The sequence below is a fragment of the Cinclus cinclus genome, chromosome 16, assembly GCF_963662255.1.
Source record: "Cinclus cinclus chromosome 16, bCinCin1.1, whole genome shotgun sequence".
Lineage (NCBI taxonomy): Eukaryota > Metazoa > Chordata > Aves > Passeriformes > Cinclidae > Cinclus > Cinclus cinclus.
Window position 1 is genome coordinate 539,282 of NC_085061.1, and position 25,432 is coordinate 564,713.

The 25,432-nt window shown below is 50.7% G+C and overlaps 3 protein-coding genes across 5 annotated transcripts; 1 reads left to right on the top strand and 2 right to left on the bottom strand.

Annotated features, from left to right (window-relative positions):
* Positions 1–38: 38 nt before the first annotated feature.
* Positions 39–11,483, bottom strand: GGA2 (golgi associated, gamma adaptin ear containing, ARF binding protein 2). 3 transcript variants are annotated; one of them, XM_062503361.1, is made up of 17 exons: positions 11,405–11,483; positions 10,737–10,821; positions 9,861–9,936; positions 9,267–9,365; positions 8,227–8,350; positions 7,643–7,746; positions 7,119–7,199; positions 6,270–6,407; positions 6,059–6,140; positions 5,034–5,153; positions 4,604–4,774; positions 4,340–4,395; positions 3,868–4,019; positions 2,904–3,073; positions 1,811–1,980; positions 1,318–1,401; positions 39–725 (listed from the first exon to the last, which is right to left on the bottom strand). In XM_062503361.1, exons 1-17 carry the CDS (start codon positions 11,436–11,438, stop codon positions 615–617), a joined length of 1,857 nt encoding a protein of 618 aa, XP_062359345.1. In that variant the 5' UTR covers positions 11,439–11,483; the 3' UTR covers positions 39–614. The 3 variants fall into 3 exon arrangements, with proteins under 3 accessions (XP_062359345.1, XP_062359344.1, XP_062359346.1); XM_062503360.1 differs by having other exon boundaries at positions 1,291–1,401; XM_062503362.1 differs by lacking the exon at positions 5,034–5,153 and having other exon boundaries at positions 1,291–1,401.
* Positions 11,484–11,652: 169 nt separating this feature from the next.
* EARS2 (glutamyl-tRNA synthetase 2, mitochondrial) lies at positions 11,653–16,648 on the bottom strand. Its single transcript, XM_062503664.1, has 9 exons — positions 16,489–16,648; positions 15,868–16,023; positions 15,529–15,718; positions 14,799–15,271; positions 13,945–14,053; positions 13,138–13,291; positions 12,906–13,036; positions 12,513–12,648; positions 11,653–12,285 (listed from the first exon to the last, which is right to left on the bottom strand). The coding sequence occupies exons 1-9, from the start codon at positions 16,646–16,648 to the stop codon at positions 12,202–12,204; spliced, it is 1,593 nt and encodes a 530-aa protein (XP_062359648.1). The 3' UTR covers positions 11,653–12,201.
* A 367-nt stretch (positions 16,649–17,015) lies between these two features.
* UBFD1 (ubiquitin family domain containing 1) lies at positions 17,016–24,055 on the top strand. The gene is made up of 7 exons (XM_062503269.1): positions 17,016–17,043; positions 17,368–17,634; positions 17,725–17,933; positions 18,963–19,028; positions 19,222–19,327; positions 22,377–22,459; positions 23,685–24,055. Exons 1-7 carry the CDS (start codon positions 17,016–17,018, stop codon positions 23,793–23,795), a joined length of 870 nt encoding a protein of 289 aa, XP_062359253.1. The 3' UTR covers positions 23,796–24,055.
* The last annotated feature ends 1,377 nt before the right edge of the window (positions 24,056–25,432 follow it).

Below are 25,432 nucleotides of genomic sequence, written 5' to 3' on the forward strand. Positions count from 1 at the left end.
GGTGTGCGGGGAGAACCGTGCCGGTGTGCGCCCGGTCCCGGGGCTGTGTGCGGGGAGAACCGTGCCGGTGTGCGCCCGGTCCCGGGGCTGTGTGCGGGGAGAACCGTGCCGATGTGCGCCCGGTCCCGGGGCGGTGTCCGGCTCAAAGCCGGTTCCGCAGGCTCCGTGCCCGGCCCCGTCGCTCCCCGCCGCCCCCAGCCCTGCTCCCTCCCACCGCTCCCGGTGCTCTCGGCTCCGGGAAAAGGGCGGCACGGGGACGAATGCAGGTGTAGATTCGCTTTTTGGGTTTTGGTTTCTCTTTGGTGTAGTTTGGTTTTTTTTAATTCAAAAAGTGAAGGGGAAATGACGCAGAAAGCAGCAGGAAAGGTGTGCAGGCAGAATCACGGAGGCTGCGGTGGTGCCCAGCTGGCTCCTGTGACACAGGCTCAGCTCCAGAGAAAGGCGGGGGCAGGAGCAGCCAGTACACACTCATCCTGCCAGGCACAAAAGGGAGGAAGGAGGTGGCAGATCCCCAGAAAAAGTGTCCTTACAGGGTGTCGTTACAGTACTGCTGCCCCCCAGTCCCTGCCCCTGGGTGGCGAAGGAAGCACGGCAGTGTCCGAGCCAGGGGCACTTCAGCTCCTGGCCCAGAGCTCTGCTTCTGGAAAGCCAGTCACCTCTCCCACGGCACTGCAGGGCTGCACACCCTGTGTGAACTGCAGTCTGTACCTCAGTCGGATGGGATCCTGCGAGAGAGAGGCATAGACAGGGGCACACCATCATTATCAGCTCCTGCACTCCTTCACCTCTCATGGCCTTGCTGCAGCGTCACCTCTGAAAGGGGAAACACCAGCCTTGCAGAAGCTCTGCACAAAAGGAAACCCTGGATCTTCCTAAGACAGACTAGAGCAAGTGGAAGCCCTGTGCATGACAGCTATGGGTACATTGGCAATCCAGGCCTGACCAGCCTACTGAGAGACAGAGAGTCCCTTACACCAAATCTTGGGTCTCGCAATTATCCACCAATGCAGCAGATCTGCCACCCATCACTTGTGCCCTTGTGTTCCATCAGCTGCCAGCACGTGCACAGGGAGTGCCTGGAGCTGTCTCTGTGTGCAGACAGTCCAGAACTGGGCAGGCACCTGCAGCAACTGCCCACACAGTCCTTCAGACTGTAGCTCTGGAAAGTTCTTCGAGCAGAAAAAAATCTTCCCAGCACAGCCCAAACCGCCCTATCCCTCCACTGCATCTCCCCCTTGTTAAGACTTTCAGGCAAACAGCCAGAGGGATTCCCAGTCCCTCCAGCAGCACCTTGTGTGGGTTGGCGAGCAGCAGCACCTGGGACACCACTGCAGGCGGGAGGAGAGGGTTGAAGGCTGGCAGCTCAGAACCAGAGGCTGGTTGTAACTTTACTCGCATGGCCTGAAAGAGAAAACAAAAGAAACACTTTTTAGTTCATGCTGGAAAGGGCTGTGAGCACCACTGAGCCATGGAGCTGGTTAAAGAAAGATCAGCTAGACTGTCATTCGGTGAAAAGCACAGCCTGCAGCTAAAGGCAAATACTCCTAATCAGCCAATTCTATGCCACACGTGTACAGGGAGCAGGAGCCCGACCCAAGAGGCTGACGCAGCAGCTCTGGAGCCCTCTCTGGCCATAGCAAGACCACGGATACACACTGTGGAACAGGCACCACTGTACAACAGGTTCTCCGTGCAGAGACGGGGAGCCACACAATTTCCCATGAGCAGGGCAAATACTCAGTAAGAAATGATGACCCTTCTCCTCAGGAGATTTCTGAGCACTTCAGCCACTTTGTCCCAGGCTTCTGACCTTTGGGACTGCAGCCTGGAACACTATGTCCTTAATGGGGTGCGCTGAGGTGCTCAGCATGGACAGGACCATCACCAACACGTCTGGTCGGCCGGGAGCCGGGTCTCTGGAGAAGTGGAGCATGGCCTTGAAACCATCCCTGTCATACACAGTGAGTGGACAGATGGTGCCTGCCAGGGACAAATCGAGAATCAGAATCAAAGCCTGGATTCCTCTCCCATCTGAGGGTGAACAGGAAAGATGGGATAAGGAATAGCAAAAAGGAAAATGCAGACAAACTTTTACTTCCTTTGACAAACTCACAGACCAAGTGGCACATGGTCCCTCATTTACATCTCTGCTCTAAGGCAGAGACAGGAATCTGAATGTCTGCATTTGGGATCTAGCAGCTCAGGTTTCACCAGTCCTTGAGAGAAGTCAGGTGTGAATCCAACAGAGATGTGGTGGAAAAAGCAAAGTGCCTTTCTTAGAGCACACCAGATTTGGCTCCTTACCAGCCATGCCTGTCAAATTCACACCTGACTATCACCATCCAGCTCTTCCAAAATCTTCTGAGACCTTCACTTGAGACTGAAGGCAGATCAGGATGTCTGTGCACCTGTCCTCTTCCAGCAGCAGGGAGAGCCAAGACTCTGTGGCCCTGGGCTGAGACCCCAGGGTGACACATACCCAGGAAATGCTCTGGGAAGGAGCTGCAGAGCTGGGCCATACAGTGTGAAACCAAAAAGCACAGGTGGAACAAAGAGCTCTGCTCTAGGAAGTGGAGCAACTCCCACTCAAAGTGTCTTTTAGGACTTTTAGCAGAACAACCGTTTGAAGCCTGACTGAAAGTGTGAAGGACAGAGTTTAGAAGCAGATTACAAAGATCAGCCAGGGCAGGAAACTCCTGAGTAATGAGGAAGGAGGACAAGGTCACTGTCATGCTCTGATCCCCAGCACCTACTCAAATTCTCAGGTACATTAAGCCCATCACAGAGCAATCATTACTTGTCTCCAGCCAACCCACACACCATGAAGCTACTTTGGCTTCCTGTGCTGCAAAACTCATGGAAGAGCTCTGGTAAGTAGAGCTGGGGCACAGAACTGCACTTACTTGGTGTAACTGAAATTAAAGGCACAAAAAGGTTTTCTAGAGAAGCATCATAGGAAGCTGGATGCAAAGAGGCAGCAGGGTTCAGCTCATAGCCTGGACTGAGGAAGGGAGGATCTGCCACTGCATTATTTGGAAGATCTGGAAAGGGCAATTTCATTGGTGACAAATCCCTGGAAAGAAGAGCATGCAGAAAGCTTGTATTAAGTGGAGACACGACAGGGAATATACTCTCTTCTGCTGTGTCTGTATTCCCAATCCCTCATCCTCTTTAGGTATAAAGAAACTACAGACTCACACTCCGAGTCCTTGAGGAATTAAATAACTCTATCATCTATGGAAGATCTTTTCAAAATTCATTAAGGCAGATTTTGGTTCTGTTACTGTGGTAAAACTTAGGTTTAGGGCTTTGGGAGTCTGCTGTGCCTGGGCACAGCTTATCTGGAGCCCTAGTCAAGCAGATTAAAGTAAATTTCAGCTCAAAGCCATCACAGGAAGCTGGAAATCTAAAGTAAAATTTCTTATATTATGGTAGACTGTATAAGCATACTGTAATAGTCTCCTGCTCTGGAGATCTGTGGAGATTAATTTGATTTGTGAACTATTCCAAGCTCCTGCTGAATGCCTGGAAATTACCTTGTCACAGTCTAGAGAAAGCTGAGGAAAGTCCTTTTTGAGTGGTTATTATAAAAAGGCCTGACTATAAGGTTTTTGCTCTTTTAGCTCAACATCACCTTGCTATCAACCAATAGGATTTGTCTCCCCAAATTTCTGACCCTTGGAAGGTCCAGGTGTGCAATTACACAAACTGCAATTAACAGGCGCACAACTGCAGGAAAGAGCCAATGTGTGCAAGGATCACTTGCCATCAGTAACCAGGGGTAGCTGAAAGGTTTTCCTAGACCTCCCTGCTGCAAAAGAATTCCCCAGCCCCCAAAACTGACTCTATTATGTAGGGTTTACTTACAAAGAGAATGTCTTAGTCCTGGATACTGGAGAGAGCTGCTCATCCAGGCTCTGGAACTCACTCTTCCCTGCACAGCTGTCTGCCCAACTCTCCTGTGGTCCCAGGGTTTGAACAGCACTTACACTTTCCTTAAATCCATTCTGCACAGCAGGCTGGAAAACAAGGCCCTTCAGGTTCATGCTATATAATATCAGCAAAAATAAACCTGTTGTGCTGAAAAGAACTCTGTTTATCAAATACCACTACCTAAAGTGGAGATACTTTAATGTGGAAATACTTAAATACAAATGACTCTTTTTAGAGTAATTTGGTTGCAAACTGCACGTGAGAGATTAAGTGAAGACAGAAGGATTCCAGTGCCTTCAGAACAGTGGTACACCAAAAAGGCTGCCATGGAAAGGCAGACCAGCAATCATCTCTGATTTTTTTCCTTTTTCCCTCATGGACTGCAAAGTGTCTGAGCATCACTCACCTCTGCTAGGCCAAAATCAGGTGGTGGCTTCTGTATTACAGGGGAGTCACTGAGACCTAAGAAAGATACCAAAATGCCACAGATAACTGACAGAAAACAGGGGCTTTCAACAGGTTCTTCTTTTGCTGTCTGACACCACTAAAGACACTGCATCCCTGAAAACTTACATCTGAAAGGCTCTGGGGACTAACACAGAACTCAAAGTTCTCCTCTCTTTATCAAAAACCCCAGCCAAAAGGGTGACGCTGAACTGCACCTACAGACCTAAGGACTGTAACTCCTCCTCGAGCAGGCAGCTGGAGGCTGTGCTGCCGTGGCGTTGGGAGGCTGGGGGTGTGTCTGCCAGGGGCTCTGGGGGGCTCTGGGTCATGGCCTCCAGCTCAGAGAAGTCCATCAGGGTGTAGCTCTTGATGCGCCGTGGGGCTGCTGGGCACCCTTGGGGAACAGAGACAGAGTCAGCGAGGAACCTCCACAAAGGAATGGCACATCCATGGCTACAGGTGTGTCTGAAAGGGGAACCGCCTTGGGAATATTTTCTGTCAATGATATGCAAGAGAAAATGATGGTTACACAGTATTTTTGCTGTGTTATAGCACTTTCTCCACGTTTTTTCTCTGAGCAGCACTTCCCTCCCACCTGCTGCTCTCACCTGTGCAGGGCAGAGCTGCCATGGGACACTGTGGGTGCTGCTCACCTGGTGCATGGGCAGAGCTGGCAGCTGAAGCTGCTCCATCCCCGCTCTCCTGGCTGGCCACAGCCTGCCTGCACTGCCCCAGAGCCCAGGAGAGCTGGTCACTGGCCTGCAGGATCTCAGCTGCGAAAGCAGAGCAGACACAAAACACTCATGTTCCTAAGGAAAGGTTGGGTCGCTTCCAGGGCACTGCCCAAAATGCTCTGAGGAAGGGACAGTGCAGCTCAGGAGTGAAGGCAGCAGAGCAGGCTGCCCTCAGCTCCTCCCTCATTCCATTTTGCACACACAGCTGCTGATTCCAGGCCTCTCTCTCATTTACCAAGATCACTTTGAAATCTTATCCCATCTCTAAAGTATTCCTAATTCCTGCCATCTCTTCTGCACTTTCTCCACAAGTTTTCCCTGTGCACCTCAGTGTACAATCCAGCACTCCCCAGCTGCAGAGCCATGGCACCTTTCATGGGTATGAAAGGAAGGTGTGAGGTGCAGTTGAGCTCTCGGGGTTGCTGCTTAGGATGTCTGTTCAGCAACCATTGCTTCAGTCAGATTTGCAAGGCATATGGACAAGAATGAAACACCAATTGTGGAATCCTCTGATTCTGCTCCTATCAAATTAACTCTACCCTAGCTGAAAGCAGGGCACCTTCCTTGGTATTACACTTAAAAATTCAAAATATATTCTTCTCTCTGTGTTTATACACAGGGAGAACTTTAATTACTGGAGAGAAAAGGCCTCAAAAGCCTTCAGTTCTCTGAACATCAGAACTCAAAAAAAAAACCTCAGAAAACCATCTCATCTGAAGAAACAAACACTGTTGAACACTGTTTAATTTTGGGCTCCAAGTGAAAATTAACAGCTTCCTCAGAGACGAGCAGGAGGAGACCAAATGCCACTTGCCTTGGACATTGTTTCATGGTGAGAGTGGAGAGTTTGCCCACAGGGTGCCAAGTCCCCGAGCTCTCCCCTGGCAGGAAGGGCACAGCCCTGTCACAGCTGCAGAGAAGCACCAGGACAGTTCTGCTCTTACCTAGAGCGTCCTCATCAGCCACTGCCTCGCTGGCCAGGCGGAAGAGCAGTGGCCTGAGCTTCTCACAGCGCTGGCACAGAGCCTGGGGAGGAAAAGTTCCATTGCTCAGGACCCAGCACATCGCACTTCTGTCTCTGCAGTCACCTGCAAGTGCTGCTCCCTCTAGGAGAGGGAGGGGAAAGAGCATTTATACAGGAAAAAGAGCATTTACCTGTAGGGTCTCCTGGTCAGCTGGGGATAATTCCTGTCTCCTGGAGCTCTCCAGTAACTCCTCCATACGTCTGGCATTCTCAGAAACCTCTCTGATGGTGTTCACTCTTCGGGACACCTGAGCTGACTTTTCTTGTTCCTGTGATGAAAAGTGAAAGAAAGTTAGATGATGGCTTGGCTGATAGAGCCACTGCACTTGGCTGGAGCGCTCTGGGTCACACTTACTAATATTTTATTGCAGGTAGAGAAGGCACAAAGCAGCACAGGTGAGAACATGTCCCCAGCTGCCCTGTCAGACACCCTGGCCATGTGCTGTGGAATATGGAATACATCTCACCACAGGCACGAATTCAAAATTTGAGCTGGGAGTTGGTGGCTTCTGCCACACAGAACAACACACTCAAAACAACCACAGGGCTTTGCTAAACCAAATCTCCTCCATAAGCAGAGAAGTGGGATGCTCCTTCAGATGGAACATGCAAACGGACCAGATGTGCACACACACTGCATGCATGAAAGAGGCAGTTTTGTACAGAAGTGCCTTTTTTCACCTGGGAACTGAGTTTATTTCTGGAAAGTTCCAACCACTACTGCAGTACTACTGTCAAGGTCCCACTGACATGGAAGTGTCCTGCTGTGTGCACATTCACATATTCCCTCTTCCTGGCAATGGCACATTTTATGGAAACAAAACAAAACAATCCCGTGCTGTAATCTCAGAATAATCTGGAAAGACTGAGCCTAGTCCCTTCTCTAGGGCTGCAGTACAGAGGATCTCCTGTCCAAAAGTGAATGGCCAAGTTCCCTCCCACCCTCCCTGGCTGCAGAGGCTTCTCCTGGGAGTTCCCACCTCTTTAATCACGCTCTGGATCAGGCGGTTTGCAGCCTGCAGGTCCTCGGGGTGGCTGCTCTTGAGAAGCCTGGCCAGGAGCTGTCAGGGCAGAGATGGGACAGCAGTGAGCACTGTGCACACATCACACACCACAGACACCTCCTGCAGAATGGTCCTATAATCCTGGGAATATGTCAGCTCCTGTCCCATAATCTAATCCAGGTTACACTGCTGCCTGCATACACTGGCTGCTCAGGATTAGGAACTCTGGCTCTGCAGAAGTTCTGTAAGACCTGGAAAAGCCGTCCCTTGAGGGGGGGGGTTCATGGAAACTGATGTTTGTATGTCAAAAAGTTCCACTTTTTACTAAGGAAATATTTCTGACAAAGCCTCAGAGAGTTCTCTAGCTGTTGCACTGCAGGAAGTATCAACATTATTCTGAGATGGTCTGTCTGAAACAGCAGAAGCTCCCAAAATATTACTGAGCCTCTTTTCTCATCAGCACAAAACAGAGAGTAGGGCACAAAGACTCTAAGGTTTACCTTGGACTTCTCTTCATCTGTGTCAAAAATAGAGTCCTTAGGTCTTGGAGAAGGGGGAGGTAAAATTTTGTCTTCTGGCAGTTTGGGATCTTCTTTTACAATCCCTGCAACGGGTAACAGTAGTTGTTCAGTGATGCCCAAGCCACTGAAACCTTGATGCTCAAATGTGCATGAGGTTTTGCACAGATTTCCAGATTAAAATACCACTGAAGACTACTAAATATAATTGAATGGATGAAAAATCCATCCCAGAATCCCTCTGAACTCATCTCTCATAATCCTGGGAGAGTATTCCAGGGCAAAGATCACTTCTGATCCTGTCCTGTACTTTTTCCCTGCACACGGAGTGGACAGAGGCCTCCAGACCAGTCTGAGCTGTGGCTCAGGAAGGCTGTTCTTTGGAAAATCCCTTTAAACAGTCCCATGCATCCTTCAGAACCCAACCAGCCTGGGACCTTTGTCCCTTCTCCTTACACACAACACGTTATGAAAAAGCTGAGTCACGAGCTGAGGGAGGCAGATATCTGTGGGGGAAACCATGGGCTTGGGAGGCTAAAAAGGAAACTGAAATAACAGAACTGAACCTTGTTTCTTCAGCATCTGATAAGCATCCTGGATTTTGACTTCCTGAGGAAACCAGACTGTCCAACTGAATATCACTTCTGTGACCCTCGACTTGACTTCTTCTGAAGACCAAATTCCATAGTACTGAAAACAAGACAGTAAAGCAAGACAAGAGAGCTCAAACCCAAATAATTGGTTCCAGATCTGGCACAGGGATCCAGCCCAAGGAATTTATGTGCAGACACCAAGGATAAAATGGATTCCTGTGAGTTTATTCACAGGGATGTCAACTGTGTATCCTGGGGCTAGGAAATACAAGAAATGCTATGGAGTGTATGAGAATCACACACAGGTTCTATAACAATTAAAATTGTTTTAGAACAATTCAAACACATCAAACTTCTCTGATCAGTTATTGAATCCAAAACCAAAAGCAGGATATTTTAGTGAAAACAGTACTGTGCTTGACTTTAAACACTCCCCTTAAGTGCTGCAGTGCAGTCACACCACTGGCCTCAGCCAGCCCCAGACACAGGAAAACTGAACAAAACCAGAAACAAACGTTACTGTCTTTTATCAGCATCTGGGTGTTCTCTCCAATTTCTCTCACTATTGCTTAAGAGCACTCCTTTTATTACAAAAACACAAACCTCCCCAAGACCAGGCATTTCAAACCCATTAAATAATACCTGTCCTCTCAGGGCAGTAAACAGAATTGTCTTCGGTGATATATGCTTTAAAGCCTGTGGCTGCACTGAAATCCTGTTACCAAGCCTGAGACTGAGACAAGGAGTTTTGCTCTTCAGTTGAGCATTTCTATGAAACCAGCTTTTAGCAGCTCTGCCCTTGGGCTGATGCAATGGAAAATGAAACATGCACCAGTGGTAAATGTGTGCAGGACCCACCGGGAGGGGAAATGGATGGGTGCAATGTCAAGATGGTGTTTCAGGCAGGCCCAGGCTCACCCCAACAGAGGAGCATGGCCAGAAGATCCCACTGCTTCTGATAAAGCAGAGCTGCATTTCTTATCCCAAAACACCCTGTAAGCACCACCACCTACCTTTGGGGAAAGCACTTTAATCAGCTCATTCAGAAACCTGAATTTTGCCATTTCACTGTGAAATCTGTCACCACAGTTGTTCACACAGGTCTCCAGCACCTGCAGAAAATAAAATGCTACCACCAGGAACTGAACACACAAGGCTTGGGGTGCTTTCAAAAACTTTGTCATTATATTACTAAATCTAAGAACTTTCTGACACTGCATTCACCAACACAAGACACTGAGAAAGTCGTGCAGCAAGAATGTTTTATTCCTTCATCCAACCTTCCTAAGCAGCACATTTAAGACCATCTGCTGTCTTCTACCCATCACTAACAACTTTTGAGCTATTTCCTCTGTGGTGGGACACAGCTCACACGGCCAGAGCTGCGGACCAGTGAAACACCTCAGCAGAGCAACTTGAGCAAGAACAGGAGCAGTTACTCCCTCCCCTGTGCCCCGATTTCTCTGTTCTTTGTGCAAGGGAAAGTTAAAGGCATCCACGAGAAAGACATTGACATTTGGGAGAAAAGGAAGAGAGAGCTATCCTGTCTACTCTGCTGTTCTCCCTGCCATTTCCAAGTGGCTTTGTGTGGGGATGGAAGTACTCACTGTGAGAGCATGGAGAGCTTCCCCCTCCTGAGGGGACTGGATTTTGTGTGCCAGCAGCCTCAGCGCAGACAACGGGCTTGGGAAGAGCAAAGCAAGTCACGCCATGCACAAGATCCCAGGAAAATCAAACACTGCTAGGTTGGGTCTGCAGAGCAGAGCAGCTGCTGGACTCACAGCAGGACAGACCCCTTCCTTGGCATGGTGCTGGCCAGGAACACACACACACACACACACACACACACACACACACAGGGGGTGAACTGGTGACCCCAGAGCTGCCCGCCAGCCATGCCAGGGGCTGTCCTTTTGGGAGAGCAGCAGGGACAGGCTGGGGGATGTCCCTGGGCAGGCACCAGGGGATCTGGCTCTGCAGCTGCAGGTGACAGCCAGGGCAGCCTGTGCCAGCTCCTGGGCACGAGCTGGCTGCCTGACTGTGAGCTCTGAACTCTGCTCTAAAATCAGAGGTTTGACAGGTCAGCTGCTTAATTAGTCCCTGCTGCTTCCCACGGAGCCCAGACACTGCCAGCTGGAAGAGGAGGAAATCTCAGCAGAGAGATCCTCCACCCCTCTGGAAGGAAAAGCGGAGGCTGAGCACCCTCGGGGCTTCCCTTCCTTGGGCAGACTGCTGAGGGCATGGCCAGCAGGACCTGCTGCCCGGTGGGCTCCAGCCACTGATGTCAGAGCCCATTCCCAGACATCACCCTCTATCACGCTGCCACACACCTATTCCCAACTCGTATTCCCAACTCCCAGGAGCGGCAGAGCCCAGCGAACCCCCGAGCTCCCTCTCCAGCTCCCCATTCCCACAGAGCCATGAGGGAAGCTCAGAGCCAGACACAGCCTGGGAACACAAAGAGCTGTGTCTGTCTGCCTTACCCCTCCGTGTCAGCGTTCACCTGCTCGCAGAACCGCTGGATGCATTCCCAGTTTTCCTCACAGATACTCGGGTCAGTGGCCTCATCTTACAGGGGCAGAAGAACAAGAGAGGAAGAAGGAAAGCCTGGTCTCAGTGTGAGCGAGTGCTCAGGGCAGGAAGCAGCTCAGACCTCGCCGCTGCCACTGCTCCAGAGCTTTTTGTAGCAGAAAGGGAACATCCAAGATGAGCAGGAAACAGCTGCTACTAAAATATGCCTAAAAACTGTCCCAAGCACACACTTAAAGTCAAGCACAGCCTGACAACAGCAGATGTTGCTTTTTAGCAGGAGAGGCTTAAAAACCATTTACAGGCAGCTCTCGAGAGTACTGCTGAACTCGTGCTGGAACACAGGCAGTTTACATTTTTGCACACCTAAATTAGGAAAAAAATTTTTTTTGGCTTTATCCACTCCCCAGTCTGTTGCTCAGCCAGCTTTGGGGGCTGAGGATGGACAGGACCGATGGGGAAAAGGACAGATGCAGCAAGACAGCACCCACACCACTCTGCGAGGGTTCCGTGGGAGCAATGCACCCTTCCCCAGGAGGTGAAGCTGCTCTGGTGCCCACCCAGTTTGGAAGAGGCAGTGAAGCCAAGCCAGCTCCAGCCCCCAGCCCCCAGCCCCACTCACTGAGCCAGCGCTCCAGCATCCTGCTGCCAGCCATGGGCTCTGACCAGGCAGGAAACGGCTCCGTGGGCAAGCACGTCAGTCTCTGATCAGCCCACGTGAGAGTCCGTGGCGTGGAAGTGTTTGTGGTGGCTGTGGGCTCAGCACAACACCCACCAACACCCCTCTGAGCTCCTCCCCTCACCAGCGTGCAGAGTATTGGTGAGACCGGAATCAAAGTCACCACATTAATTTAATAATTAAAAGGGCATCGGACAAAAGAGGAAAATACATCCAGTCTCCTGATCAGGGATATTTTTAGCAGAACCCTGTGCATGACACAGCACACAGGGAGGAAACCCTCCTCCGAGCAGCTCACTCAGCCTGGTAGGACACCAGGGCAGCAGCTATAATATACATCTGTTTATATATATATAAAAATACCTCCCACTGTATTTATTGAGGAACTGTATTTTGTAGCTGTAGGTACCCCTGATTGCAAAGCCCTCTCCAAAAAGAACCAGATCTGCTGCTGTCAGAAGTTCAGCTACTTTCTGTCCACACGGTCTGAATTTAAATGCCGATTCATGTCTTCTTCTCCCACCCTGCAAACCAGGCTCCTTGCACGAGGCAAAAGCAGGATGGACTTGAATCTGGACCTGGTTCCTGTCCCAAACAAAGTGATTTGTGCTCAGTGCAGGTTTGTACAGACGTGGGACCAGCACAGGCACCTGCCTGGCCTAAAGCCCAGCTCGTCTGATCAGAGATGATCACGCAGGTGCCACCTGCACCATCCAAGTGAGCGTCACCGACGTCCCTCGTCAGCTGGACAGCGCTCTGCGGATCCTGCCACACACCTCCTCAGCTCCCAGAGTCACCATCATCTCAGCAACGCTCGGGCCGTGCTGCAAACAAGAGGGAGTCACTGAACACACAGGAGATCAAACTCCCCAGCTCGTGTCTGTGCACCACGGTGACTGAAACGACAGCGCTTTGCTCTGGAGAGCTGCCAGAATGAGGGGGGTTGTCAGCAGCTCAAACAAAGCCTTGGGGTTTCTCCTCCAGCCCTTGTCAGAGGGACCTGAAGGATTAGATCAGAGCACGCTGCACCTAATGTCAGAATTGTTTTTACCTGCCGCCCGCTGAGCACCAAGCGGAGGAGCTGCATCATGCTGCTGTACTTGGTGTCTCTGGTTTGCTTCTGGAGACTTCTCAGGCCTTTGTTCAACTCCTCCACAGTGAAGGCAGCTGCCTGCCTTGTCATGAGCCTTTAGGAAAGAAGGTGTCCTTACACTCCGGGACATGGCAACCACAGGATTCCTATCCCTGACCACTGCCCTGTGCCAGGGCACGCTCCCCTCTGCTCACCAGAAGCAGAGCTCATTCAAAAGAGCAAGTTTAAACTACAAAATTATGCCACAGACCTTGAAAACCACAGAAAAAACAGTAATTCTGATTAAAATACAGTTTTCAGAGATGAGGAGCCTTTGCTGCCACTACTCAGCTCAGACAGCAGCATACTTACCCTAAGACCAGTTTTCCTATTTCATCTGCTTCTGCAGAAATTGTTTGTAGCTGCTGCCGGGACACTGAGGGCCTGACCCATAGGTAAGAGTAATCACTTGACACCAGATTCTTCAGGAGGCTTATGTGACCCTGGAAAGAAAGCAGAGCTGGCAGGGCAGAGGGCTGTGCTGTGGAGCAAACAATTCCTCAGCTTGGAGGATGGTGGCACAGTGCTCTGCCACTACTCATACTTTTCTCAGCAGGAGGACTCGCTCCACATATTCATTTTCCAGAACATCTGGATCCACTTGCTGATCCCCATAGACAAGCTCCACCAGCCCCTGCAGCTCCCTAATGAGCTTCTGGCGCAGCCCCTGGTTCTCAATGTGACGGGTCAGGTGAACCCTGTAACACAGAAAAGCCCTGCTTTTGGATTTCCTGGGGTTACATTGGATCCCCTCAACCACCTTTCACCGAAATCACAGAAGATTCTGAGTTGGAAGAGATCCACAAGGATCATCAAGTCCAATTCTTAAGGGAATAGTCCATCTGGGGACTGAACCCATGACTTTGGTGTTCTCAGCACCATGCTCTGACCAACTGAACTAAAACCATGGAACTGTTAGAAAAGCAAACACTTTCCTAAAACCACAGTCAGACACTTTACAATTTAGTTCTGGTGCCCCCCAGGGAACTGATGATGACACTAATCCTTGCAGCATGAGTGTACTTGCAGGAGAACCTTCTGGTAATGTTAACTCTTTTTAGATGTTATTTTCTTAGGTTATAAACTTAAGACCTTAGATCCTTCCAGCTACACCCACCCTCCACCTAGACTTTCAGTGTTGCCAAGCCCAGTGTCCAAGCACAGAGTGGGAGAAGAGGCAGGAACAGTGTGAGCAGAAACTTATGCTTCCTCTTAGCACAGACCAGCAGCTGCTGCACCAGGACCATGCTTGATGCAACAAACAAAACGTCCAGCCAAAGCCAAGTGCTAGAAATAAATTCTCACTGACATGGTGCTTACTACATTTTAAAGCTGCCCCTAAATTTTTTACCTGTTGAATTCTGGGAGTGCTTCCAGGTCCAGGAGAGCAGAATGGGTTGTAATTCTGCCTACTTCAAACTGGGAGATCAGCTCCTCCAAAGTCCTCCCCATCTGCTTCTCTGGAACACAACCCAAAGGGAAACACAGGGCTCTGAACAACAACCACTCTCCTCATGGCACGGGTCTGGGCTGAGGAAAGGTGACACAGGAGAGCCATCTGTGCAGTGCCAGCAGCAGCAAGGATATCCCCCAGCAGGCAGGAGGGAACTGACAGTAGGCATACATGGGATGTTGCCCTGGAGAATTCTGCTTGGCTCCTGTCACCCTCCTCAGAACACCTCCCCTCAATGAGCCAAAGAGAGGTTCACACTCAGCCAGGAGGCTGCACTGCCCAAGGAAGATTTCATTCCCAGGCAGAGTCCTCAGAACACAAGTTAATTTGGGATCCCCACACAGCAAGAACCACAAAGGGGGACACTTGACTCAAGTCCTTGTGGTCCGTCAGGTTAAGGGAAAAGTGACGCAGGTGTTAGGCAACACTGCAGTTATTAACCACACAATGCAAGTTTTCCCAAGACTTCACAGCATTTTTCAGTCTTTAAGTGAGGGTTTTCCCAAGGAAGAACCCATTAAGCTGACTCAGTTTTAATGTCTGCACAGCAGCAGAAAGACTTCCACCACTCCAGCTCCTTCCACAGGAGCTCTGCAGAAGGTCTGGTGGCACCTCAGTGACTGACTGGTTACATGACACCTTTTCCCTGACCCCTTCAAACACTGACAAGGTTCTCAGCTATTAAAATGAACCCAGCCCATGCTACAAAGCCAGCATGAAGTGACCTGGCAGGCAGGAGCCGCTGGTGTTACCTGTGAACCCCGAGCCGCAGTTGGTGACAATGTCCAGCAGTGCCTCTGGCAGGAAGCCATCCCGAGCAAAGCGCTCCAGGAAGATGTCCCCCTGCCTCTTGGACAGCTTGCCACCATCCTTGTTCAGCAGCAGCGGGAGGTGGCCAAACTGAGGGGGCTCCCAGCCAAAGGCTTTGTAGAGAAGCAGGTGCTTGGAAGTTGAAGCCAGCCACTCGGTCCCACGCAGGACGTGGGTGATGCCCATGTAGTGGTCATCCACCACGTTTGCCAGGTGGTACGTGGGGAAGCCATCCCCCTTGAGAATCACGGGGTCACCTTCCACCTCAGCCACCTCATGCTTGTTCCAGCCATAGACCAGGTCCTGGAAGGGTTCCACCCCCTTCTCCAGGCGGAAGCGGATGACGCAGTCGAGGCCCTCTGACAGCTTCTGGGCCACTTCCGTGGGCGCCAGGTGCCGACACCGGTTGTCATATCTTTAGGAGACGAGAACAAAGGCCAGCACCATCAGACATTTTTACATGCCCAAAACTCTAAGCAGACACCTGAATTTCAGCTGTAACCTGCCCACTACATGTCCAGTCCAACACCTCATCCCTGGAGGGCAACACGTGCCTTCTCTCTCTAGGAGCAGCGAGGTACAATCCCATTGCTGTGAGGCTTTGTGCGAGAGCACAGCCCCGAGGGGCACAGGGACAGGGAGGTGCCAGCCCCGACCGGCACAGGGACATACCGCGGGGTCTGGTGGCTGCGCAGCGCGTCCTTGCGGAGCAGCTCCAGGCGCTGCGGGCTGCAGAAGCAGCGGTAGGCAGCCCCGCTGGCCAGCAGCGCCGCGCCGGCCCGCCCGTACAGCTCCAGCCTCTGTGACTGCACGTAGGGACCGGCGGGGCCGCCGCGCCCGGGGCTCTCGTCCGGGGAAATACCTGCAACACCGGCAGGGAAGCAAGTGAATAGCTGAGCTGCCAAAGCAGCTCAAAGACAGGATCAAACCCACCCCGCAGCTGAGCACTGCTAGCCTCTAAAAGAAAGGTAAGGTTTCGGTAGATGAAAAATGAAAGATGTTTCTAAATACCTGCCCAGTCCAACATATCTTCTATTCCTTCTGCAGCTCCGGGTACCACCCGGTTCTGGTCAGTATCCTCCACTCTTAAAATAAAGGTCCCTCGGTGTTTTTTGGCAAAGATATAATTGTACAAAGCAGTCCTAAGGCCACCTAAATGCAGAAAACCTGTAATCGTGGAGAAGTCAGAGGAGGCTCTCATAAAGAAGACCCAGGAGAGAGTTCTAAATATGAGCTGAAGGGCGCTAGATGCTGCCTGCGATGGCAGCGTCACCGAGGCAGGAGCTGCACCACACAAACACAGCTCCAGGGGTACGGGCTGTGAAAATGACGACTGCTCCCAGGAACAGAGCCTCTGAGGCGACCTGGAAATCCCTTCTAAGCTGGCTCATGCCAGGAACAGCACTACCACGGTAACCAACACTGACCCCGCACGGCCGGGAGGGTACCGGGACACGCTGGAAGGGCGAGCCCGGGAGCTCCGGCAGGAGCACTTCGGGGAGCCAGCACCAAGCTCCTCCCCGCACGGGCCCCGCGAGAGTCCGAATTGATGTTTTCCAGTCCAGAGCCCCGCCTCGGACGCAGCGGATGCACGGGGGTGGGCGGGGGCGGGGCTGCCGAGGGGTCAGTTACCTGTGGGGCTGGGCCCGAACCGGACCCGCGGCCCCCGCTCAGGGCCAGGGCTGGGGCCGGGACCCGGTCCCGGTCCCGGTCCCGGTCCCCATCCCGATCCCGGTCCCGGTCCCGATCCCGGTCCAGCCGCGCAGCACAGCGCGCGCAGAGCTCGCGCCATCCCGCCACACGCCCACGTGGTTGCTGCTCTGTTTCCGCCTGGCCGCGGCAGCCAATCCCCACGCGCGTCGCTGCCGGGGGCGGGGCGTCCTTTAAAGGCGCCGCCACCCGCTTCGTTCTGTCACGCGAGGGGACCGCGGCCACCGCCACGGGCCCGACAGCGCTGGGAGGTTCCGGTTCCCGGAGCGCTGAGCGGAGGGTTTGCCGCCCCTCCCGACGCGGTGCGGTTCGTGCTGCGGGGGCGCGATCTGGGGGTCCCACCGCCCCCACGTTGAGAGGCGGGCGGGGGCGACTACGGGAGCCGGCGCGGCCCAGCCGCATCGGCGGCGTTTCCCGGCGTGCCCCGCGGCGGATTGTACACAATCATCATGGCTGCCGCCGCTGCCGCCGCCGATGGTACGAGCGCGGCCGGGAGCCCGCGGTACCCGGAGGTACCCGGAGGTACCCGGAGGTACCGGGAGCCCGCGGTGCCGGAAGCCCGTGGTGCCGGGACCCGCGGTGCCAGGAGCCCGTGGTGCCGGGACCCGCGGTGCCGAGAGCCCGCGGTACCCTCAGCCCTCGGTGCCCGTGTAGGGGGCGGCGGGCCGGGCCGGGCCGGGCCGGGCCGGGCCGGGCTGGGAGGCGAGCTGCGGGCGGTGCTCGGGGGCTGGAGCGGAGCGGAGCGGGGCTGGGCTGGGGCAGCGTCCCGTGGGCCGGGATCTTCCTGTCCTCTCCCCACAGGTGCCGAGGAGCCGAGCATGGAGGCGGAGGCGCAGGAGCTGCCGCTGGGCTGCGGCGGAGGGGGCGGCTCGCCGGCGGCGGGGAGGTCTCCGGAGGGTGAGGAGCGCCGGGAGCCCCCGCAGGCGTCTGTCAGCAACGGCGGCGACGAGGACAGCGGGAGGGAGCTGGTGGAGTTGAAGGTGATCTGGAACAAGAACAAGTACGACGTGAAGTTCTGCCTAGACAGCACGGGAGCCGAGCTGAAGCAGAAGATCCACTCGCTCACAGGTCTGTCGGGACCGCCGCCGCCTCCCCCACGCCTCCCCCACGCCTCCCTGGCCGCCGCCGCCGGCTCCTAATCGCTGTGCTTGTCTCTAGGCCTCCCGCCGGCCATGCAGAAAGTTATGTTCAAGGGACTTCTGCCAGAGGAGAAGACCTTGCGGGAAATCAAAGTAACAAACGGAGCGAAAATAATGGTTGTGGGCTCCACCATCAACGATGTGTTAGCAGTAAATACACCCAAAGAAGCTGCTCAACAGGAGGTCAAAGCCGAGGAAAACAAAAAGGAACCACTTTGCAGACAAAAGGTAATTAATATCTCAGTAATTGCTGGTGTAGGGGAGCGGTAGGATTTATGTGGCTCTCCTGCAGGCACTTCTGGGTCCTGTTCTTCCTCAGATCAGGTTGGGGGCTCATTTCTGACAGCTCGGAGTTGGAATTACTCTGGGCAGGGGAATAGCAGAGAACTATTTAGTCCAACAGGGACTGGGGCTTTGTAAGACACTGCTTGTGGTGCCAGGCACAGCTGAGCATCTTGATTAAGATATGGAAGCATTTGATGGATGTCAGTGCAAACACAGCCCAGATTAACTCTGTTTAAAACCTAACTAATTTTTATTGGCACAAAAGAATTTGATCTCCAAAACCTGCTTAAAACGAGCACCAAGAAAGCAGTTCCCTCAGCAGTCCCAGCCCTGACAGGCATGTCAGTGTTGGATTCTCCTCTCACATTTTGGAGCACAGTGCAGTGGGGCTGGTTTGATAGTCCTGCAGTGTGGGGGGCTGGTAAAGGGTTGTCAGCTCAAGGTGATACTAGCCCTATACTTCCCTCAGAATAAACTTGGTTAAAATTAAGTAGTGCCTCTATGAAGCAGGCTGATGGTTTTCTGTGATTTATCACGGTTCACACTCAGTGTAAGTCCCATAATTTCTTAAAGGTGGTCAAATCCACATATGTGAGTGTGGATTTGAAAGTTACCACTGTTCTGATCCATTCTGGTTTGGTGCTGGGCTGCACTGCCAGATGTGGAGAATTTCTGCTGTTCACTGGATGTAATGCTTTGGTTTTACAGACATGTATTTATGTGTGTGTATATTTGAGAAGGCTGTTATCCTGGGCATTATGTTGGAGTTTCATTCATTTTGATAATTTCTTGAGAGTATCTTAGAAAGTGCACAATTAAGTGTGAAAGTAACAGATGCCCATGTGATAAATTCCTGTGAACAGCCCTCAGCTGTCCCTTAGTGTCATTGGGGTGTGGTCAGGGGGCAGCTGGAGGTACACTGTAAAGCTTCATAATGTTCCTGTGAATTTAATTTCTGTTTTTATGTTGTAGCAACACAGAAAAGTGTTGGATAAAGGAAAACCTGACGATGTGATGCCTTCTGTCAGAGGTGTGCAGGTGCGTGAATAGGGTCTCGAGACACTCAGAATCAGAAAAGAGACTTCTCTGTGGTCTGAGACCTTTCCCCACTAGTTCAGTGATTCTTTGCTGCCTCAGCAGAAAGCTGGAAGGATGGATGGTCCTTATGCCTAAAAAGTTGAGAGCATGTAGGTTTTGTGCCCCAGCCCTGAGTGGCTGTGTCTCGTTGCAGGAGCGGCTGCCCACGGTGCCGCTGTCCGGCATGTACAACAAGTCAGGGGGGAAAGTCAGACTGACCTTCAAACTTGAGCAAGACCAGCTGTGGATTGGTACAAAAGGTGAGCACCTCTCAGCTTCGGGGATGAACAATTGATGATTGGGCTGTGACTGAACTGTGTGACCTAGAAAAGCTTCTGCTTTGCCTAAATTGTGTTTGGGGAATGATGTTGGTATTGCAGTGCTTCAGAAAACTCTGTTTCCTTTTCTCACGTGCCATTCTCCCAGGTCATTGAATAGTACTTGATACTCCACATGGGGTCCTGAAAGCTGGAGTTCAGTGGTGTCAGCAGACTAATGGTCCAATGTGCTGTTTCTGGCCCCAAATGTAAATGATAGTATTGGGTGTTTCTGGCATATTTCAAAGCACTCCATAAGCAGCATGGAGTTGATGCCAGCAGTACACAGGGGCACAATGGCTTAGCCAAAACTTGGATGGAGAACTCAGAACTGGGATAGAAACTGGCAGTGTTGGCATCTCTGGCACTGTCTGTCGTTTCATCTCAAATTATGTGGGTGTGTTGTCTCAGTACTGCACAACTGTGGTGCACAGCTCTGTGCTGTGCAGAGGGGTTGGCTCGCAGTCGTGAGTGGTGCCAGGAGGAGCTGGGAATGACATGGGGATAATGTGCCTTGCTGAGGATGTCTGTGTGCTGGTTTTGGCTGGGATAGAGTTAGTTTTCTAACCAGGAGCTGTTTTGGATTCTGGATGGCAGCAGTGCTGATAACAGTGGATATTTTGGTTGTTGCTGCTCAGTGCTTCCCTCAGTCAAGGACTGTTTAGTGCCTCATATTCTGCCGGCGAGGAGGCATGCAAGGAGATGGGAGGGACCTGGCCAGGACAGCTGACCAGAGCTGGCCAAAGGAATGTTTCCCACCATAGAGCATCATGTGCAGTATAAACTGAGGGCAGTTGGCTGGGAGGGACTGGTCAGTGAAGGGGGACAGGCTGGACATTGGTCAGCAGTGGGGAGCAGCTGAACTGGGCATCACTGGTTTCTCTGGAGTTTTGATGGGTTTTTTTGTTTTGTTGTTTTGTTTGTTTGGTTGTTTTTTGTTTATTTCTATTATTATTGCCAGTAGTAGTAGTGTTTTTTATTTTGTTTCAGTTATTAAAATGTTCTTAGCTCAAGCCATGAGCTGTTTACTTTTTTCCCCGGTTCTCCTCCCCATCCCAGCCGGGCAGGGGGAGTGAGTGGCTGCATGGTGCTTAATTACTGGCTGGGGCTAAACAGGACACTGGGGTCCCCCCACCTGCCAAGGAAGCTGTGCTCCTTCAGTTTGACTGGGGTGGCCAATATAAAGTGATGAACAAGAGAGATGAGGGTGTTTGCTCACTGTCCCAGTAAAGCAGCCTAGTTGGGTGGTGATACTGCCTCCAGCTGCTGCAGTAGCTCCAAAGCAAGCAGAAATCTCAAAAAGTTTTTGACCCTTTCCTTGTAGGACGAACTTGACTGTGAAGATTTTTCTGTGGCTTTAAAACCTCTCTTGGTGCCAGTTGCAGTGATTTCTCTCGTGGGCAGAGATGGAGCAAGGCATTGGGGGATGTTTTTAACTCTATAGCTTGGGCAGGCAGGTTTTTCTGTTACTGATCCTGGGTTCTAAATCCATGCTTAGTATTTAGGTGATCTCTTCCATCACCCCCTACATGAGTTTTCAAGTATAGTGTTTCTGAGGTGTTCTACACAGTGTTGCTTAAGCTGTGAATTTGATTTTTCTTGTAGTCATGTTTCCTGTAACCTGTTTCCCTACTTCCCTGAATTAGCAGCAGCTTGATGCCTCTAGGGAATGATTGTAATTGCTGGCTGTTATTGGGAAAAACTCCTTCCTGCTCTGAGAAACCCATGACAGAGGCCAGCAGGTAAGGGCTGGAATAAACACACTGGTGTTCACACAGCTTGTCACTTGCTGGCCCTGGAGAGTTGGAGCTCTTACCCCCAGGTTCTCCCCTCAGCCCTGCAGCCTCCCTGGGTCTCAGAGGGGCTTTGTGCAGCTGTTTTTGGTCTGAAGTTTGGTACAGGCAGCTGCTCTCCAGGTGCTCTGTGTCAGCTGCACAGAGGTGTGGATAATGGGATATGTCTGGTGGTGGGATACGCAGAGAAGAAATTAATTTGGGGGATGTTAAACAAGGGCAAAGTGGGGTTTTATGTAATGAATGAAGTCACAGGTCTGAACAGGTAGTTCAGAGTGAGCTCAGTTATGAGGCAGGGAATATTTTTCCTTACATCACTGAGTTTATCTCCCTGTTGCTTTCTGTAGGTGGGTTTGAGGTTTTTTGGATCACCACTTAAATGGATCTATATCTCAAGAACTCAGAGTTCAGTTTCTCCTTTGTAAAGTGTTTGGGTGTTCTCTGTCCTGTATCCAAGAAAAGAATTTTCAGCTGTTGCTGGATGCTTGAACTGAAAGGCAGGACCTTGGAGTTAAGTATTCAGAAAGGAGTGAGGGCAGAGCTAACAGGAAAACTCTGCCATGGACCCTGTACTTTGTTACACTTGTCATTGCCTCAGGCCAGCTGATGTTACTCTGCCATGTAATTGTAGTCTTTTTGGGACTTGAGTTTCTCTCACTTGTTTCTTTCCTTATTTTCTCTTGTCTGTTCCCTTCCCTGTGCTTCTCTGCACACTGCCTCAGGATAAAGCCTGGCCTAAGCTTTCAGAGTTAGGTCAGCGTATCTTCGCCAGCTTTCAGGCTTGCTGTTGAGAGTTCAGTGTCATCCTTGGTGGTCAGTCCTGAATATTCTCATACCTGGACTAGATTCTATAGGATGAGCATCCCTACTGCTCTGAGGGGAGTTCTTAAGGGGAAAACATTAAGTAAAGCCTGGGATTTCTCCTCACTCAGTCTAGGTCCAAATCATGAACACTGAAATACGTCATGTGATGCAGGGGAACTGTGTGATCCAGTTTTGGATTCCTTCACACTACTGGGGTCCAGCTGTGGGGGTGTGTGTGGGGTGTGGTGCTGCAGCCACCACATCCTGGGCAGCAGATACCCAAAACTCACCTGGAGGGAAGACCTGAGGAGGTTAATGGAGGTGGTGTATGAAATGAATATGAAATACTGCTTCCCTGCATGTCAGAAATAATACTTTGATCAATTTTAATGTAGAGAGAACAGAAAAGTTACCCATGGGGTCCATTAAAAATGTGGTGAGTGAACCTATTGAAGGCCATGAGGATTATCACATGATGGTGAGTAATGGCTCTACTTTAATCATATCCATCTAATTCCTTCATGCAGCACACACTGCTCAGGCTGCAGGTCAGAGCAGCTGGAGGTAGATGGTGGTTCCAGCCTTGTGGAGATGGGGACATGGGCTCCTCTCACACTCTCAGTATTTTGGGTCCATATTGAATATCTGCAGCTCTGGGGAAATCCAGACTGGTTCCATACAAACATGAGGTGCTTAAGCATTATTTTGTGAATACTGACACTGTCACTGACTGTGACAGTGTTAAACCAGTAAACATACTTCTAACATAATTCATGATTTCTTAATGGTAGTGGTATTTTTTGATACTTGGTTTATTTTCTAGATTCTGTGGTATTTATATGAACAACAGGCTTTGATGGAGGTTAAGAAAAAATGATTTGATGCTGTGATATCTTTTCACAACTGTAGTTCTCTGAACAACTCACATGGGATCTAGCAAACTTGAATTTCAGAAGAGAACTGTGCTAATGTACTGAAATTTTGGCTGTTTATTTTACTCCATGGGGGGTTTTTTAAGATCCTGCTTTTCCAAGTGCAGTAACTAATTTTTAATGTTAAAGTAAGTTTATTTTCTATAGGAAGTCTATTTCCTTCTTCAGGGGGAGGAAAGGGAAATCTTCCTTAAAGCCGTGGCCTGCAGGAGGGTGCTGCTCTAGTCTTTGTCCAAATATTTGACTTTTATCACCCATGTGAGAAGAGGTCCTCTTCAGCACATGTTGCAATAAACTTACCCCACAGCAAGGGCAGAGGCTCTGGCATGCTGTGGTGCCCCTCTCCTGGGCATAAGAGAGAAGTTGAGAATAGGACATTATGTCTAAATATAAAATCCCATGACTATAAAAACATGGTCATTGTCTTGTTTAGTTCCTGTTTGGCTTCTCAGCTCTGTCATTTCTCTAGAGACTGAGTTATCCTTCAGGTTGTCTACCAAAATAATTTCCTTGTGTTCTTGAAGCTGGCCAGGAGTTCTGGTTACTGTTGTGATTGTAAAAGGGAAGAGCTCATGGTTTTGTCAGTGCTCTGCAGCTCTTGTTCTCTGCAATGCTCCTTTAATTGCTCACCAAAGAGCTGTGGTGTGCCCGAGTGCTGCAGGGAGCAGCAGGTGGGACAGGCTGGTCTGGTTTGGCAGTGGATGAGCTGTGCCTGTCCACTGGGACCAGCTCTTTGTTCCCATGTGTAAATATTGTCATTTTTAATTGCAGGCATTTCAGCTGGGCCCAACAGAAGCATCTTACTACTGGGTCTATTGGGTCCCCACTCAGTATGTCGATGCAATCAAAGACACGGTGCTGGGGAAGTGGCAGTATTTTTGAAAGCACGCTCACCTCTGGCACAGGAAAATGACACAAATCTAAGGACACTGCTGGGAGAGGCCTCCAACATCCCTGGATGTGACAGTCCTGGAACTTATTATTAAAACATGCTAAACGAGGCATGGATGGAAGCCAGAGGTGATGTTCTTTCACCATTAGTTTACTTTTAACTTAAAGATTTCACCATCCCTTTTCTGCAGTCAGCTTCAACCATATTTAAAGCAAATACAATGGAAATCAATAAATCTTAATTCACAAAATATCGTGTGTAATACACTTAAATCTGCTGAGAGTTGATCTTCCAGTTTAGTTTTAAAAAGAAAATATTACAATGTATTGTTGAGGATTTTTTACATGGTTTGAACAAAACCAATTATTTTCATAATCTCTCAGTTATCAGCATTAAGCTTGATTTAGTTACTTGGTTGTGTCTGGGACTTTGAGGAGCAGACTTTTAAGAATAAACTGTAGCAGTGCACAGGGTCACTGTTCGGTGAAGCCATATCCCTCCAGGGCAGCCTCCACTCCTTGGTAGCAGAATTGATTCATTGTTTTAACCCAAAGATGCCCTGCTTGTTTGGGATTTTTCCTGGACTCTGGCAGCTCCAGGTTGGCCTGTGGAGCGTGTTTGGAGCAGGTGAATTCTGCAGGGATGTTTGGTCATGGCAGGTGACCTGGTGCTGCCAGCTGTTCCCTCCTCTGCCCAGCCAATGCTTCACCCCCTGCCCTGGGCTGCTGCATTTTGGGAGCATTTTCTTGCCCGTGCATGTTGCAGTCCAGGATCATTTAGTGGCTGCTGTGTTGACACTGAGCTGTTGGACTGGAAACACCTTTGTGCTGCCTGGTGGGAGCAGGGGACACAGTGACAGTGACATGGATGGAAACACTGGAACGCTGCCTGGTGGGAGCAGGGGACACAGATCTCCCGAAGGGAGGGAACCACAGGGACCTTCCTGCTCTGTTTGGGGTGGGGGCAGTGAGGAAGACAAGCTCAGATGCTGTTTTGGGTTCTTAATAACAGCAGCAGTCTTTTGTGAGCTGGATTTGAAAATTCGTAGTGATCTTGAATTCAGTGAATCGTACTATAGATTAACCATCCAGCAAGTGATGTTTTGACATGTAAACCACCTTCAGCTTTTCCCCTGTTCCAGTTCACAAGGAGCCCTCACACCTCATTCTGTCAGAAGGAACGTGCTGCACCTTGGGCTGTGATGCTCTGTGTGTCATCCCAGCCATCCACGTGCCATTTCTCTCAGGGGTTTGAACGGAGCCCTCAGCCCTGACAGATGCAGAGCCCACGGTGGTGGGATGTGCAGCCAGACTGGGGCAGCTCACACATCCCTGCTCTGCATTAGCACTGGGGCTCAGTGCTGCTCCATGCCAGCAGCTCAAACCCACGCAGAAACAGCCTTTTAGGAACAGCTAATCTGAATATGCTCCATGTCCACTCTTCCCTTTCCTTGAGGGAAGAGCCCTGTTAAAGCACAGCAGGTGCAAATTCCCAAATGAGTATTTATTTTATTTTTATTTTACTTGAGAGACTGGAAAACATATTGGCTTTCTGGTAGGTGTTCAGGTCACATATTTCCCTGTAGCTAGATAGCAGCTTTCAGTTTGTATTTTCTGTTGGAACAGCC

Bases quoted from the DNA above. Each gene is read 5' to 3' on its own strand.
- GGA2 (XM_062503360.1), bottom strand. From the start codon at position 11,438: ATGGCTGGCAGCAGGATGCTGGAGCGCTGGCTCA. The intron at 10,822-11,404 runs GTGAGTGGGGCT...TGCCCCTGTAAG, and splicing joins GATGCTGGAGCGCTGGCTCA to ATGAGGCCACTGACCCGAGT. The intron at 6,141-6,269 runs GTAAATGCTCTT...TTTCCTCCCCAG, and splicing joins CTGACCAGGAGACCCTACAG to GCTCTGTGCCAGCGCTGTGA.
- EARS2 (XM_062503664.1), bottom strand. From the start codon at position 16,648: ATGGCGCGAGCTCTGCGCGCGCTGTGCTGCGCGGCTGGACCGGGATCG. The intron at 16,024-16,488 runs GTAACTGACCCC...CCACGATTACAG, and splicing joins GTTCGGGCCCAGCCCCACAG to GTTTTCTGCATTTAGGTGGC. The intron at 13,037-13,137 runs GTATGAGTAGTG...CTTTCTTTCCAG, and splicing joins GAGTCCTCCTGCTGAGAAAA to GGTCACATAAGCCTCCTGAA.
- UBFD1 (XM_062503269.1), top strand. From the start codon at position 17,016: ATGGCTGCCGCCGCTGCCGCCGCCGATG. The intron at 17,635-17,724 runs GTCTGTCGGGAC...GCTTGTCTCTAG, and splicing joins GAAGATCCACTCGCTCACAG to GCCTCCCGCCGGCCATGCAG. The intron at 19,328-22,376 runs GTGAGCACCTCT...ATTTTAATGTAG, and splicing joins GCTGTGGATTGGTACAAAAG to AGAGAACAGAAAAGTTACCC.